The sequence below is a fragment of the Rhincodon typus genome, chromosome 15 (genome assembly GCF_021869965.1).
Source record: "Rhincodon typus isolate 14 chromosome 15, sRhiTyp1.1, whole genome shotgun sequence".
Classification (NCBI taxonomy): Eukaryota; Metazoa; Chordata; class Chondrichthyes; order Orectolobiformes; family Rhincodontidae; genus Rhincodon; species Rhincodon typus.
This window is the reverse complement of record NC_063346.1, coordinates 43,792,447-43,810,387: the sequence shown is the minus strand read 5'-3', so window position 1 is coordinate 43,810,387 and position 17,941 is coordinate 43,792,447. Positions and strand designations below refer to the sequence as shown.

At 40.7% G+C, this 17,941-nt stretch overlaps 1 protein-coding gene across 6 annotated transcripts in view; it reads right to left on the bottom strand.

Moving 5' to 3' along the window:
* The window catches only part of dus2 (dihydrouridine synthase 2), an 86,258-nt gene that overhangs the window by 49,792 nt on the left and 18,525 nt on the right, over positions 1 to 17,941 (bottom strand). For all 6 annotated transcript variants that reach the window (XM_020537199.2, XM_048605682.1, XM_048605679.1 and 3 more), the window contains 5 exons: positions 16,377 to 16,422; positions 15,244 to 15,335; positions 11,161 to 11,204; positions 7,165 to 7,225; positions 2,749 to 2,796 (listed from right to left, as the gene is read on the bottom strand). In XM_020537199.2, coding sequence (XP_020392788.2) covers positions 2,749 to 2,796; positions 7,165 to 7,225; positions 11,161 to 11,204; positions 15,244 to 15,335; positions 16,377 to 16,422 — 291 coding nt within the window. The remainder of the gene's footprint in view (positions 1 to 2,748; positions 2,797 to 7,164; positions 7,226 to 11,160; positions 11,205 to 15,243; positions 15,336 to 16,376; positions 16,423 to 17,941) is intronic.

Sequence of the window (17,941 nt, the reverse complement as noted above, 5' to 3'; positions counted from 1 at the left end):
CTGTGTTCATCCAGCCCTGCACCTTGTTGTCAAGGTTACTCCTCAGCCTCCTACACTCGAGGGGAAAAAGTCCCAGCCTCTCCATATAACTCAAACTCTCCAGTCTTGGTAACATCCACAGCGTATTTTCAATTGCTGGCTGGCCATCGGTTATTGCCGATCCCTAACTGCCCCTTGAGAAGATACTGGTGAACTGCTGCAGTCCATTTGGTATGGGTTTATTCACCATGCAGTTAAGGAGGGGGTTCCAGGATTTGGATTCAGTAACAGTGAAGGAACATGACACATTTTTAAGTCAGGATGGTGAGTGACTTGGAGGAGAATCAGTGTATTGTATTTCATGTTTTATCACTCCTTCTTTGCAAAAAAAAAAAGGAAATCACTGCGGGAACTCCAGAGGTCATGAAAGGTGCATGGAAGATACCCCAGGTTATTGAGAGAGGCAAGGGCTTTGACTGGAGATCTTTGTAACCTTGCTAGGCACTGGAGAGATCCTGGAGGGCTGGCGAGCAGGCGAGCAGCTAATGTTGTTCATCTGTTCAAGGAGGGAAACAGGGATAATCCAGGAAACTATAGACCAGTGAGTCTCACATTTGTGGTTGGAAAGCTTTGGAGAGGATTCTTTGGGATAGGATTTATGCGCATTTGGAAAAGCATGGCCTAATTAGGCACAGTCAGCATGGCTTTGTGCGGGGCAGTTCATGTCTTATTAATTTAATTGAAATTTTCGAGGTGACAAAGGCAATCAATGAGAATAGAACAATGGATGTTGTCTGCATGGATTTTAGTATGGCTTTTGACAAGGTCCCTCATGGTAGGCTCATCCAGAAGGTTAAGACGCATGGGTTTTAAATGTTATAATTGTATCCACTTCCTCTGGCAGCTCGTTCCATATATGCACCACCCTCTGAGTGAAAAAGCAGTCCCCTCGGGTCCCTTTTAAATCTTTCCCATCTCACTTTAAACCTGTGCCCTCTAGTTTTGGACTCCCTACCCTGGGAAGAGACTTTGGCTATTCACCTTATCTGTGCCCCTCGATGTTATAAACCTCTAAGGTTACTCCTCAGCTTGGTTGCTTGGAATCAGACCTGATTTGCCCATAGAAGGCAGAGGGTAGTGGTGGAAGGGTGTTTTTCAGGCTGGAGGTCTGCAGTGGGACCTTTGCTGTTTGTGTTAGATATAAATGACTTGGACAAAAATGTAGATGGTTAGTAAGCTTGCAGACGATACAAAGATCAATGGAGTTGCGGGTAGTGTAGAAGGCTGTTAAAGGTTAAAGCGGGATACAGATCAGTTGCAGATAAGCGCAGAGAAATGGTAGATGGAATTTAATTCAGGTAGGTGCGAGATGCTACACTTTGGGAGATCAAATGTTAAGGTAAAGTACACAGTTAATGGCAAGACCCTGAACAGCAATAATGCACAGAAGAATCTAGGGGTTCAAATCCATTGCTCCCTGAAAGCGGCCACACAAGTAGGTAGGGTGGTAAAGAAGGCATATGGCATACTTGCCTTTATTGGTTGGGGAATTGAGTACAAGAGTCAGGACGTCATGTTGCAGCTTTATAAGACTTTGATTAGGCTGCACGTAAGAGTACTGCATTCAATTCTGGTCGCCACACTATAGGAAGGAGGTGGAGGCTTTGGAGAGGGTGCAGAGGGGATTTACCAGGATGCTGCCTGGATTAGAGGGTATGAGCTATAAGGAGAGGCTAGAAAAACCTGGGTTGTTTTCTCTGGACCGGCAAAAGCAGGAGGGGTGACTTACTAGAAGTCTCTAAAATTATGAGATGCATAGATAGGGATGACAGTCAGAATCTTTTACCCCAAAGCTGAAATGTCCAAACTAAGGCGAGGGGGGAAAAGTTCAAAGGAGATGTGAGCAGCAAGTTTTTTTTTTAACAGAGTATGGTAGGAGTGTGGAACCTGCTACCAAGGGTGGTGGTGGAGGCAGATACGATAGGGGTGTTTAAGGGACTTTTAGATAAGCACATGAACGTGCAAGGAATAGAGCGATATGGACCAGGCAGAAGAGATTAATTTAATTTGGCGCCTTGTTTGGCACAACATTGTGGGCCTAAGGGTCCATTCCTGTGCTGTATTGTTCTGTGTTCTAACTCATCTTCTTTAAATATAAATTTCACTCATACATTCTCAATGGAGGAAATCTTTGTCAGGTAATCCTTGTGCATGCACGAGTGTGCACTTTGAAACATCTTGAGAATGTTGCATTTTAATGCAAACCTTGCCTTTACTGATTACTATTGTATCTAACATTTCAGCAGGTTTGGTGTCCCATTTCTGTCTTTAAATAATAGAAGACAAAGGTTATACCTGTCTCCAACAAATTCACTTTTTTCTCTATCAGAAAATCTTTTAACAGTTGGACATGTCCCTTTACTGGATACAACGTGAAACCCCCTTCACTATTGTGACACAAAGGAAATTAAACAGAATCCAGAAACAGCCATTTAACCCAACCAATCCATGTCAACATTTAATTTCATTTGAACTTCTTCTGATCTTTAATCCCTGAGTTTAACCCAAAGTTCCCTCTCCCTCCCATGATGAAACAGAATCTGAGCAAGCTTTACAGTTTGAACTATGTGATGAGATATGACTCATAGGTAGTTTGAAACACAGATATTAAATTTCCTCAATAAATCACAAGAGCATGTTCAGAAACAATGAGTTACTTGTTTACAGACTGACAACAAACAACTGAAAGAATTCATCGTAACTACTTACAGCTTCAATTTTGTCGGGGTTGGACAACAGTGCTACTCCCATGCCACCCTGTACAAATACAGAGCAAAACAAAGAGATTAGCGGTATCAAATCTGCTTACATTAGAAGAGAACACACTGTGTGTAATAAACAAGCCACAGTAATAACCCAGGCATCCCGAACAGTTACTATGAAGTTCAAATGCCTCAGTGGATTCCAAGCTCCTCCTAAAGAAGTGGTCTCTCTGAAACATCTTGGAACATGTGGTATTTTACTCTGTTAAAAAAAGGTTATATAAATGCAAATTTTATCCTACATGCCTCTGAAGGCAAGGTGATGTTATGATATGTTAAATTCAGCATTTTGGTCTCAGAAATAAGGCAGCAAGTGCAATCTCCATTGTTTACAAATAATATGCCAGAATGCAATCAGAAAGCAAAGAGAGGAACTTCGTGCGTGGTCTCAAACATTAGGACTTGTGTAAACATTGCCACTGGACTGTGTCCCACGTGTGCATGTTTTAGAAATTCAAAATCTAATTCTAAGGAATTTAAAATTCTACGCCCACTGGCAGCCTTCTAATGTAACGAACTGAACATAACTGATTTGGACCGACACATCTAGCTGCACAGCTCTGGGTCAATGTTCACCTACAAAGTCACAACTATGGCCTATTTATAATCATAATTTGTATATTTTCAATATTTCAGACTCCCAATCCAATCCTAGAATATGCAGAGTTATTTAAATTCATGTTTAAGTAAATTGACTATATTTTATTTTATTTCCGTGTGGGCAGATGTTTACTTTGATTGTAAAGCCATATTTGATATACACAACAAGGCGATAAAAATGTTTCCATACTGTAAACAACCGAACGCAACTTATCACCTGCAATGAACTCTCGGTGTGAAAATTACTGAGATCTGTTCAGTGGACCTTAACCATCAATATTCACAACCTTTGGCATCTGACTGGCCATGAGCCATTTTGTCAAAATTTTTTTGACACACCATAATAAAAACAAAGCCCTACTTTTTCCAAGGAATGCATTTTAGCATTATGTTAGCCACTCATGGAAAATTTTAAGAATGTTAAAAATCGTAATGATTTTGCTGAAAATATATTTTACTGCTAAATTGTAAAAAAAATTTTAAAAAACAAAACAAGGTAATGATTTAATCACTAGTGCAAAGCTGTTGGCTGCATTTCACTGGCATGTCAATGACTCAAAGAGCTGCTTCAAGTTGGAGACATTTTCTTTCCTTCGTTTTTATGGCTGCTATGGCAGAGAAGGCTTGCTCACAAAGATATGTGAAGACCATAAGATATAGGAGCAGCATTAGGCCATTAGCCCACTGAGTCTGCTACGCCATTCTATCATGGCTGATATGTTTCTCAAACCCATTCTCATGGCTTGTCCCTGAAATCCTTCATTCCCTTACCAATCAAGAACTACCACTGTATTAAATACACTCAGTGACTTGCTCTCCACAGCACTATGTGGCAATGAGCTCCACAGAGTCACCACCCTCTGGCTGAAGAAATTCCTCCTCATCTCAGTTCTAAAGGGTCGTCCCTTCACTCTGAGACTGTGCCCTTGGGTCCTAGTCTCTCCCATTAGTGGAAACATCTTCTCCATGTCCATTCTATCCAGACCTCTCAGTATTCTGCAAGGACAAGGTTGTGGTTTCTTCATAACCTTTTTGCTCATTAAACAATTAATATCTCAATTTCTATCCTCAATGCCTTTTTTTGCAATTTTTAATAATAATTTTTGAAATTGGGCATCCCACCTACATGCCCCACTGGTTCAGAAACACTGCATTAGCGGATGCAATTCCACAAATTCTACCAATCACATACAGTTATTCCAGGAGTTTAAAATCCATCAAAGCTATTTCAGTGGATCACAATTTTACAAGGAATAGAATAAATTAATTGAATGCTATTATTGTCATATGTTTTAGAAGTCTCCATTACTGAAGAGTAATGGATTGGCAAAAGCTGATTGGATTCATAAGAAAGTGGCTAAAGATAACACTTGGACAGCACATTAAACATCTTGACAGTGGTTGTAACTATCATGAGTAATCTCTAACCCATTTAAAATAATTGAAAATCAGTTCAATAAAAAATAGACTGAATTATTTAAATTTTGTTGGTGTATAAGTTAGCTATTTAAAAACGTAACTTTTTTGACAAGATGAACTTTAAAATGTACACCAAAGTGCCCATATATCTAAGAAAACAAGGGCATTTGGTACAGCTTTCCCGAGACTGTGCCATCGACAGAACCTTGTAACTTCCAACAGGTTGTGTGGGGCCTGGTTCGGAAGAAATTCATCTTGAGTCAGTGTAAAGGATCATCAAGCAAATGAGAGTATGCATTTCAAACATCGTTGCCTTATGTTTAAGATTCCCCAATCTCTGGCACTGACTTGATCAATTCCATCTGTATTGTGGCAACAGAACTAGCAAAACCTTAGCCCCAGTATTTTGCATCTGACAGGCACTATGCTTGATAAATGCATTTGCAAATCTTATAAAGGTCCACGGGACATTGCACCACTATTGCTATAAACTATCACAGTAACTGATCACAAAATAAGTCACTTTGTTGTTCAGGTGGTGCACTGTAGGATGATACATCCAACTGTATCTGCCTCAGTTCTTTGGAAGAGCGAGCCAATTATTCCCACTCTTCTGCTGCTTTCCCATGGCCCTGCAAACTTTCACCTTCAAGTATCATCCAGTTTCCTTCTGAAAATCATTATTCAATCTGCTTCTATTGCTATTTCAGGCAGTGCATTCCCAATTCAGTGCAAATGTTTATTTCCTCCTGTCTCAAACGGTCTCTGGTAACTTTGCCAATAGTCAAGTTTGTTTCTTTTCACCATCCTGCCACTGGAAACTGTATGCCTTGAATATATCTCAAATGTTCCCATCATCTTCTTTGCTCCAAGTAGAACAATTGCAGTTCCCGTGGGTGTATGAAGTCTGTCACCCATAATTCCATTTTAGCAAATATCCTTTGTGCCCTCTCCAAGGCTTTGACCTCCTTTCTAAAGAGTTGAGCCTAGAATTGGCCACAAAACATTCACTGGGACCTGAGCTGTGGTTTTTAAGCATTTAGTGCAAGTTCCCTGCTTTTGTACTCCATACTATTAAAGCCAACAATCCTGCATGCCATTGCCATTAACTTCAAAAACCCCTTTTTCCTCTAAATTTGCATATTCTCTGTTCTTGCATTTCCTTTAAAGTTGCACCACCTTGTTTAGATTGGCCCCTCATTACTCTTCCCAAGTGAACCTCTTCATATTTCTGTGTTCAATTTTGCCTGCCATACATCTCTCCATTTCATCAACCTGTCAATAAATCACATGAAACCAGAAGCTTAGGATCATTTTTGCAGACAAACTGTAGGTGTGCTGCAGATGGGGCAAACGCTTTGCAGAACACCTACTTTCTGTCCGCAAAAATGACCCTGAGCTCCTGCTGCCTGCCATTTCAACACAGCACCACGTTAACATCTCTGTCTCAGGCTTGCTACAGTACTCCAGCAAAGCTCAGTGCAAGCTGGAAGGACACTCATTTTCCACTTGGTAACTCTGCAACCTTCAAGACTCAGTATGGAGTTCAATAATTTTAGGAACAAGAACAAAGTTGCTGGAAAAGCTCAGCAGATCTGGTAGCATCTGTGAAGGAGAAAACAGAGTTAACGTTTTGGGTCCGGTGACCCTTCCTCAGAGCAGATGGTGGCTGGGAAAACGTCAGTTTATATACAGAAAATAGGGAGGTGCGTTGGGTAGGGAGTAAACGATAGGATAGAGCCCAAAGAGACAGAAAGAGAGTTAGACAGACAAAGGAGTTGCTAACGATCAGGCTGGGAGGGTGAGTAGTTGTTAATGGTGACTGTTTTAATTTTAGGGCCTGAGCACCTTCTCCCATGTCCTTACCCTGATCTTCACACACCAGGCCCTGTCTTCACATGGGCTGCTACCACACATAACCCATTGTCAGCTACTAATGATCCCAGTTAGCAGCTATTCATAATTGTTTTTCTTTCTACCTGGACTCCATCTCTAGCTATTGTTTACTCCTCCTCCATCACCACCACCCCATCTTCACCTTTTTCTGGCTAAAATTGGTTCTGTTGACAGGTCACTGGACCTGAAACATTAACCCTGCTTTCTCTCCACAGATGCTGCCAGACCTGCTGAGTTTTTCCAGCAATTTCTCATTTTGTTTCTGATTTCTAACATCCACAGTTCTTTGCTGATTTTGTGTAGCCATGAGCAATCCTTGTTCAGTTGGTAACAAACATTTCAATCAGCATTATGGGGGCAGATGCTCTCCAAATACAAATCACATGAATATAATTCTTTACAGTCGGGAAAATCCACTGTGATGGTTGAAAGCAAAGTGCAGGCTTACCTTGGTGGAATATTCTTTTGGGCAGCCCATATTTACGTCTATTCCAGCTACATCATTTTCTCTGTTTGGAAAATTAGGAACACATTTACAAAAATATGTATGGTTTTCAAAATATTGATCAAATAGACTCTGACTTCATAATATTTTAATAAGGAATATATTTTTGGCTACATCCTGCAACATTGCATTCAGTGACACACAAGATGCAAGAACTAAAGTATCACACAGTGCGACATTTAGATGTGTGCCAAATACAGGGCTCCTAATGGATAAACAGAAGATTCCTTTTGCATTGCTCATCGTGAATGAGAAGATATGCCGTCTGACAATTTACTACCACGCTATGTAATGTGCAATCTTTGATGTTTTCCTATTGCTTATAGATTTCCTTTTGAAGTGTAACAAGCAGGAATTAACAGAAATTAATCAAGGGAAAGTGGAGTTGAGGCCACAGTCAGGTTAGCCATTACCTTATTGAATGGCAGAGCAGGCTTGACAGGTCAAGTGTGCTGACTTGAGGTAGGAGCTGTAAACCTGTACATGGAGGTAGTGAGGACAGAGGCTATGTCAAGTGATCTTTAAAATGATTACAGCTGGCTAAACCTGGAGGGTTGGGAAGAGTTGGTGCTGCCCACGTAAACGATCACTAGCACTCGTCCCCTCCCTGAGCCAAATAATGTACGGTAGTGTAACTAGAAGACACAACATGGCTCGACACTCTAGTCACCCTATCGTATCTCAGGACGTTTCAGAGATGACCACAAGACTACTCAGATCCCTAGGTATCAGGATAGCCCACAAACCAACAACCACCCTGCAACAGCTACTGACGAACATAAAGGATCCCATAGCCACAACCAATAACACTAATGTATTATACAAAATACAATGCAAGGACCGTCAGAAACAATAGACAGGCCAGACTGGAAGAAAACTGACAATAAGGATACACAAACACCAACTAGCCACCAAGAGACACATCAATTCTCACTGGTCTCAATACACATGGACAAAGAAGGAGACAATTCGAATGGGACAACACATCCATAATAGCACAAGCCAAACAGAGACATGCCAGGGAACTCCTGGAGGCCTGGCATTTCAACCGGAACTCCATCAACAAACACATTGAACTGGACCCGATATACAAACCACGATAAACAGAACCGGAAGTAATGCCAACCAGCCAAGCAAACTGAGGCATATAAATAACAAGCAGGACAAAACATCAACGCCTCACCAGAGGTGCACTGACGATGTTACCTTAGCAGGGTGACAAAACGTTTGCATCCAAACATACTGGCTCAGCGAGCAAGTCTGCAACCTCGTCCACAACCCGAGCTACAAATTGCCTCAAAAACTTTAATCCCCCACTATAACTGCTCTATGTTGGTTACACCTTGTGGTAAATGCAGATTCATTCCTCTGCATCCTTCACACTAGTTGCTGGCTCCCAACCTACTCCAAGAAATGGAATTGCATCCTTTTTGTTTCTTAGCTGTAACCAGATATGTCCCTAGACCCCTCTGGGACATTCCCCTTTCTGCAACACTACAATGCTCTCCTTAACCAATGCCGCCATCCATCTTCCTGCTTTCTCATTCCTATGTTTCCTGAATAACTTTGTGATCAGGAATATTTAACACCGAGTCCTCTCTTCCTTTGACATCATCTCTGTAACAGGCATAACATAATTCTAAATGTCAGTCTACGCCAATGATTCACCAATCTTATTGACTATACAATGTGCATTCACACACATGCACACTAACCCTGATTGAAACTCCATTTCTTTCTTCCTTTCTGTAACTCTACCTATTAACGTATTATTCACTTTAAACTGCATCTTCCGAACCCATGACTACTTCCATCCAGAACGATGAGGGTAGTAGATGCAGACGTGCTAGTCTCAGTCATGTAAAGTGTCCATGACTTCCCATGTGTTACAGGGATGGGCATTCTGCTTATCGGAGCTGTCTTCCAAGCCTTAATCATACTTTTGTTGTATTTATTATGAACATATTTTTCTCGTACCAAGGTTACCTCATAAACGCACATTTCAGAATTTTTGGCCTGAGACAGAGTCCTCCACAGTAGATGCTCATTGAGTAACACCATCTTCTCACTTCACTGAACTCCCCACTCAGCAAACTTAACCTCTTACAGTAAACATCAGTTAAAATACCTCTTTTCCACTATGCATAGAATTCCCACCTGAATTAAATTCTCCAATACTCACTCGGTTATGTAACAGTCCTGCATCATCTGACAATCCCTCCTTTACTAATCTTGTAGTTTCAAAAGCCTCTCTTATATACAGTGATTCTGATGTGTCACCAGCTATCTTGACTTAGGTTCTTGTGACAATGATTAACCTACTTTTCCTCAAAAACCTGTTCAGTGATGTTATTACACACTTCTGGAGCAGGCAGACTTGAACTAGAGATACTACCACTGCACCACAAGAGGGCCCCTGCTACAGTGTTTTTAATTTAAACTGTTTTTCTAATCAACCTGTTCAGAAATGTTATTACACACCTCTGGAGTAGGTGGGACTTGAACCCAAGCCTCCTGGTCCAGGAGTAAGGTCACTATCACTGCACCACAAAAGGGCCCATGCTACAGTGATTCACACCAGACAAACAAAGGGCTTTCAGCTGATTGATAAGATAATTGCCAATAACAGGCAAGCACCTGCTTAACAATAACTTCAGATTAAGAGTTAAATGAGAAAGACTGAACAGTTAAATTCCCACTTTAAATTAAATTCACTAAACCCTCACTCTATCTTGTCTCACTCCCATGTAGCCTGAATGTTCCTGTAAGGGATATACACACTGAAAGATTTTATTATTTTTCCTCCTCAACATTTCAGGAGAAACTTGCTGACAACAAAGCAGAAGTTACTTTCAAACCCCATAATTAAAAAGCATCCTCCTCCCAACCCAACCCATCCCACTTCATCCTTCCCCTTCCCTCCCCACCACAACTGCAAATTAGCTTCTGTTTAATTGTGTGTAGATTTGCAAAATATTTCAAATTACCAGGATTTCTAACATACTGATGAAAGAAGGTTGATGAGGAAATGGGGCTATTTGAAGTTGTAACTAGCTATAACAATCCCTTCACGGTTTAAAGTCACCCATTCTATTCGGCTTTATTATATTGAGCTCCCCTTTCCTCACACTTCAGTGCTCCTGCATTCACTTAGAGTCATAGAAATTTACAACACGGGAACAAACCCTCCGGTCCATCTCGTCCATGCCAACCAGATGTCCTAAATTAATCTAGTCCCATTCACCAGCATTTGGTCCATATCCCTCTAAATGCTTCCTATTCATATGCCCATCCAGATGAATTTAAATGTTGTAATTGTACCAAACTCCACCACTTCCTCTGGCAGTTCATTCCATACACACACCACCCTCTGTATGAAAAAGTTGCCCCTTAGATCATTTTTAAATCCTTCCCCTCTCACCTTGAACCTAGGCCCTCTAGTTTTGGACCCCCCCACCCTGGGAAAAGACCTTGGCTATTCACCCTATCCATGCCCCCCATGATTTTATAAGCCTCTATAAAAGTCACCCCTGAGCCCCCGACTCTCCATGGAAAGTAGCCCCAGCCCATTCAACCTCTCCCAATAGCTCAAAACCTCCAACCCTGGCAACATCCTTGTAGATCTTTTCTGCACCCTTTCAACTTTCACAACATCCTTATAGCAGGAGGGCCAGAATTCAACGCAGTATTCCAAAAGCTGCCTAACCAATGTCCTGTACAGATGCTACATGACTTCCCAACTCCTATATGCAATGCACTGTCCAATAAAGGCAGGGGCACCAAATGTGCTCTTCACTACCTTGTCTACCTGTGACTCTATTTTTGAGGAACTGTGAACCTGCATTCCAAGGTCTTCTTATATGAGCGTTATCTGAGGGCACTTTATAGCAAATTGATTGAATAGCTACTGAAACAGAGATAGGCCTGGTAAAGACTTACACAAGCTGTGCAACTGTCAGAGCTCTCTGAGCATCAGCTGTGCCCTGCAATGAAGAAAATTGAAAAAAAATAAAATGATTAACTTCCAGGTGAGTGCAGACAAAAACAAAATGTGTTTAAATGGGTTGAGAAGCTAATATAAAATATTTATATTTATATTTAATTACATTACAATTAAAACAATTACAACAGACAGTGAAATCCAAAACGACATAGCGAATTAACAGATTCTTAGCAACATCAGTTCCGAGTTGTGAAATTGCCGTAAATTTCATAGGAATTAATGCCATTTTCTAACTTGCACTGGGGCTAAATCTATTTAAATACAAAGCTGATTTGGTTTCAGGTGGCAGTGAATTCTAAGAATTATTATTTGCTTAATGTAAAAGATCCCATGACATGACTTCAAAGAAAGTCAATACTTATCTCCCAACCAAGACCGAAGAAAACAGATCACATTCTGTTTATGGATTCTTTCTGTGTAGAAAATGGCTGCTGTGCTTCTGATGGCATAACAGTGGCTATTCAAAGGGTTAGGAAGGACTGGAGTGGTGACAAATGTTGGGATGCTTTTCATTCATAAGACATTCCCTATGATCAGCGTATCAAAGACTCTCTTCTAGTCAAATCCCTACTGGCCGGGTTCATTTGCTGATCCCGGTTTGGGACTGGGGACAGGCAGTGTTTGACCCGTCTAACCCTGATAGCTCTGGGTCCGCACGGCCTGTCAGTCTTAAATGGCAGTTTATCTCAGAGAAGGCAACTGTGATGTCACAACCCTGGAGGAATTGGTAAATCATCAAAGTACCTGTTGGCCGACAGTGCAGATGATCACAATGGAGCCGATGGGTGGAATGCTGATGTTAAAGGGTAAATGAAGCCTTACGTCTTGCTTAGCAGCTCATCTCAGAGAAGGCCAATCTTCCTCAGCTGCTGAGCTTGTGCATATTCACTGCCTTGGACGAAAGACTGAGAGAGGTACTGATAAACAGTAGCTTCTTAAAATACAGGGGGTTCTGCTATAATGCAATAGTTGCATTCCTGTGCAACATCGCATTATTTTCTTTTGCCCAATTTTCTATAACGGAGTCTATGGGAAAAGCTGGGTTAGGGGCAGTCCTCCAAAAAAACACTTAAAATTGCTCAAAATCACTCAAAAGCCTAACACAAAGGATAGCACGGTCTGAATAAATGTTTTATTCATATTTAATAATGAAATAAAAATAAATTTAACACCTTATCTTGAAAAAAATGTCAAGATGACTTAATGGGGGAGGAGGTTTTGAGGTTGCTCTGGTGTTAATGGAGGAGCTGAGGGACATCATCATCATCATCATCATCATTACCTTCAGCTGCAGTTGTGGTTGCAAGGTTAGGGTGAAAAATAGTTAATCCCGAGTGGATGGCTATGGTTCATTGTCTTGGGGGGTGGCTTAAAAAAGACATCCAGTTTTTTGCTGCTTTGTCCTTTTTCTTCTTTCGTGAAGCTGTTCCTACGGCGCCAAATAAAATCTTATTCCACGAACTGCTACCCTGCTGCGTTCTGCATTGTAATCTGTGTCCTGTAAGCGCTACAACTGCTTCTTAATTTCCCTCAGGATAGGAGACAAATTAGGAGTGGAAAGCTTTCGTGGTACTGCAGCCTGGACTTCATTTTCTTCATCTCTAGCTTCCACTTCCCCCTCAGAGAGAAGTTGTTGCAGATCAGCTGTAGAGAGGTCTTCACAGTGGGACTCAAGCAGCTCTTCAACATCCTCACTCTCCACTTCTTCAAATCCAACGTGCTTTGCATGATCATCACAATCTTCTTTGATCCTTGGAAGCTCCTCTGACAGATCAAACGTTTTAAAATTTTGAAAATAATTTGGGAGAAGCTTCCACTAAACTGCATGCAAGCAATCCTTACTGACACCCAGGCCTCCACGATAATGTCAATTGCATTCCTGATGTTAAAGCTCTTCCAAAATTGAACAACACTGTCCTTATCTGCCTCTTAAATGTACGCCTTAAATAACAAGCTTTAAAAGCTGCTATTGCACCCTGGTCTGTGGGTTGAAGGAGAGAGGTTGTGTATGGGGGTAGAAATAGCACTTTGATGTTTTTGGAAAGCTCAGTAGTGGTGACAGGATGGCTTGGTACATTGTCCAGGATGAGGAGAATCTTGAAATCCAAATTATTTTTCCTGCAATATTTTCTAAAAACATCTTCCAAAACATCAACAATAAGGTCAGAAAAAATTTGCCCCTTCATCCAACCTCTTTTGCTTGACTTAAAGTAGATACCTAGAGTAGGTTTAAGGTAACCTTTCAAGGCTCGCAGATTGGCAGAGTGGGACACCACCACAGGCTTAAGCTTTAAGTCTGCATTGGCATTGGCACCCAGCAGCACAGTTATATGATCCTTTGCCACCTTAAAGCCTGGAGTGTGTGCTTCATTCTTAGAAATGTAGGTTCTTGATGGCATTCGCTTCCAGTATAAACCGGTCTTATCCAAATTGAAAATTTGGTTGTAGCCTTCATTAATTAGTTCTTTTACTGTGGGAGGAAATGGCTTCGCATGCTCCTTGTCTGCACTGGCAGCTTCGTCACATAACTTTACGTTATGAAAAGCAAAGCAGTTCTTAAAACCAGCCACTGCTAGCACTAAAGGCAGGCACATCTGCAGGATTTTCAGCCTTTTTTGTTAGAACTTCATAAATTGAGAAGGCTTTCTGTTTGATGGTGAGAAGGATGTTCCCAGATTGCATTTTCATTTGATTGTCTATCCACACACTTAGAAGCCACTCCATCTCTTCAAGTTCCTTCATCCATGACCTCACAGATTTGCTAGCACTCAGACTTGTTCCAGCAATACAGCTTGCTTTAATCTTCTCTGCATTGTCTCTAATGGTGCGTAAGGTAGTCTCCTTTATTCCTACTCTCCCTGTATCTGCCAGGTTACTGCTCACTAGTTTATCATCCAGTCATGGCCAAAATATAAATACAGACTGCTGTTCATTGTGTGAAATTCTGTTCATGGAAAGCCAGAACACCGAAAGGAGAGCACAGAACAGCCCTCATTGCCAGAATGATGGGCTGGTACAGCATCGAGATAGCTGCCCTATGCAAAATAAGGCTCACTGAGCAGTCTCAACTTGAGGTTGATGGAACTACACCTTCTATTGGATTGGCAAGTCCAAGGAACAGCCTGGACAGTCAACCGTGCGTTTTGCCATTTGATCTGAACTGTGCCGTACAAGCTTGACTCACTTCCTGCAGGGGTCAGCAATCGGCTTTGTTCAAGTCTTGCCTGAAACCAAACTGCAAACCTCATTAGTGCCTATACACCAACAATGACGTTCAGGTGAGAAGCATTCTATGATGGTCTCAGCAGAATAATTAGGGGTGTTCCCCACCAGGACAAACTCATTATTCTTGCTGATTTCAACATCCAAGTGAGCACAGACCATAGCAGATGAAGAGGAGTACTTGGACACATGGCATTGACAGAACAAAATCCAATGGCCAGCTCCTTCTCTCTAAATACAGTGAGTTTGACATAACTATCACGGACAGTTTTCCAACAAGCAGACAAACTGAAAACAACATAAATTCACCCAAATCCAAACACTGGCACATGTTAGACTCTGCTATTGTACAACAGAACGATCTCGAGGATGCGCACTCTTCCTGCATGCCTAGGGGTGGAGGATGTTAGTCTGACCATTGGCTCAGAAGGAATATTGTGTTTTTGAAATGAAATCTAAGATGCATTGGCATTGAGTCAAGCCACTAAAAAAGGTTAACATAACTTTTTACACATTGACAAATCCATTTCTAATTTCATTTCCAAATAGAGATGGTATATCTGAAATTTCAATATCCTGAACTTAATGCAAGGAACTTTCTACATCTTCACATTCCTGCTTCTTTTAAATTTATGATGCAAATCTAAGGTTTCTGACCTAAAAAGTTAAATCATGTGCAACACACAAGGCAGTGCAATTTCTGAGTTAACTTATGCATTTGCAGCTATTCAGATAGACTACTTTGAACCATCAGTCAGTGTTGTAAATTTTCACTAGAATGGATGGGTAATTCTTACCATTTGGAAGACAACATGATTCTTTTCTCTTTCACAAGTCCTAAAAATGACTCGCTCATCAGTTGCAACATAATCTATGGTATCCAGCACGTCTGAGAAAAATAAATGTAGACAGGCTTAGGAAGGTGAGTGAGAGCACATGTAGAAATGATTATGGGAAGTGGTGGTTAGAAGAGGTATAAACAAGGGTGCGGCATCTTAAATTTTCAGTTACATTTGGAAAGAGAGTCCAGTATTGATTCACAAACAATATTTGTCAATATTTTTAATCATATAAATTGCCTATAAAATTGAGTTTTTGGCTGTCACATCAGTGCAATCTGGGTGGAACTGGTCAAACCATGGCAAAAAGCCAAAGTAATAAAAGAAGGGGAATTTATAACTTGAGTGATGTCTGAAACCACATACATGCCTCAAGATTGTGCAGATCGAGCCCCACCCAAAAAACTGGCCATGCCCCTGGGTTGAAATTGTGGCACTTGGTTGATTCAGGAAGGCCTTTCAAGTTGCACCTATTTTCCAGAGCTCATGGTGCTTGGTGCATGTTACAACTGACCATCAAAACTATTGAATGTTTAATTGTAGCTTTTCAATCCGTTGCCAGTAATTTTAAAGTTGGGTTACTCACCAGGGCTGGTCACTTGTTAATAATGCTTACTGCTGACCAGCACATTGGTAACTACATGTTCCCACTTTTAAAAATATTGAGGAATACTTGTTACTACTGGAATGAAGATTAAAAGCTAATGCATACGTTTGGTCACGCTGGATTGTGGAAGAATTTATGCAGTTGATTCCGTGAACGAATGGAGATTAAACAGAAACTTGCAGTGCAACCTAAATAAAACATGTTCAGGTATGTTACGGTTGCAACATGCCATTTGCACCAAAAGCAGAAACTCTACCCCACTATGTGCAAGCCACCTGAGGTCATATTCCCAACCCTGTATGGTAATGTGTTTAACACCTGCTTGGTAGGCACTTCCTGTTTGCTATGAAAATACCACCAGTTTCCCAGTTCATTTAGTCAACTTCCTTTGCTGAATATCGGAAAATTATTTAAAATATTGATTCTGGAAAAGAAAGGAAGAGAGGAATAACCCTACGAAGAAAGAATAAATTTGTCGACTCACCATTCACGATTCTCTTGCACTGTATCATTTTCAAGTCAATCAACTCCTATTTAAAGTGGAAAAGAAATAATAGTCACAAGCTGCCTACAATATCACTCCTCCGTGAGCTAAACATCACAGGATTTCAAAGGCACTGTTCAGATTCAGATTGGTGGGAAACACTTGACCCAAATTATTATAGAGAAAGTTGAAAAGATGAAGTCCAGAAAGATTAAATATCACCTTGACCCTTGATGTGAAGCTCAACTGGATTCCAGCTCTGCCACATTAGTGTCAAACTGTATTGTGTATCAGCTGATCGTCCCAAGCATTTAAGACCTTTGAGAAAAAGGCTTTATTCCATATGCCAGCTTATAATTCTCTTGGTGAAGAAATTGCATTTACATAGCATCCAGCATGGTTTCAGAAAATTCTAAAACACTTCAGAGTGAATGAAGAGCTTTTGAAGTATGGTCCCTGTTAACGGTAGAAATGAGAGAACAAAGGAGTGCACGGCCAAGCCCCACAAACAGTAATGAGATAAGTTGCCGTTTCATCTGTTTTAGTGTTGCTGACTGAGGGATAAATATTGGCCAGGCATTCTAGTTCTTCCACGAACTGTGCTTTGGGTTCTTTGCTTTCCAACTGAGAAGATAGACAATGTCTCTGTTTAATGTCTCATCTGAAAGACAGCACTTGATAGTGCAGCATTCCTTCAAAACCACAGGGGACAGTCAGCCTGGATTATATCAGCTCAAGTCTCTGCTGTGAGACTTGGACCCCCGCCTTGTAACTCAACATGTGAAGCCACTGTTTTGCCTACTTTAGCTTCCGAGGGACACCTGAAAGGTTATCTTATCGACTGTCTCTATTTTGAATTCCAAATCCCAAAATATTATTTATATTATACACTTTTCATCATGAAATATTATTTGTATGACATAAATTATTCAGGGACTGAGAAATTAGAATATTACTTAAAATTAAATTGTGACTGGGCAAAGGTTCATGCAATCAAAAAGTTAAATCTAAGACTGATATGAAGGAGCTCTTGCTACATATTTCTACGTGTAGAATACATTTTTAGATAGATTAGTGAAGAAATGAACCTGGAATCTCACTTTATAGACAGGCAAATCAAGATGGTTTATGTGACTTTTACAATCTGTAATGATCAGCTGCCTGTGGCTAGGTTTATGAACAGATCATCATTTGTTTTTAATAAAGAAATATCCTAACCAGTATAAAGAGTCATTTTGGTGTGGGACTAAATTCACAATAGGCCAGACCCACTAGAGCCAATAAGTTACCTTTCCAGATCAGTTTTTACTAACTTTTTTTATTTCCAGACTTTGTAAACTGAATTCAAATTGCCACAGTGGGATTTTGAAATAATGTTCTGTCAATTTCATGCAGGCCTCTTGTGACATTAGGGTGTCTAATTTAAATATATATCAATATAATTTATGTTAGAATTTGGATTTTGAACTGGTGGTACGTGGATTTTGGTCCATGTGCATAAGGGGTTTACTAGCTGTCAGTCTTTCTGGAACCACAATTTTAAACCAATATAACGTTAGAGAGCA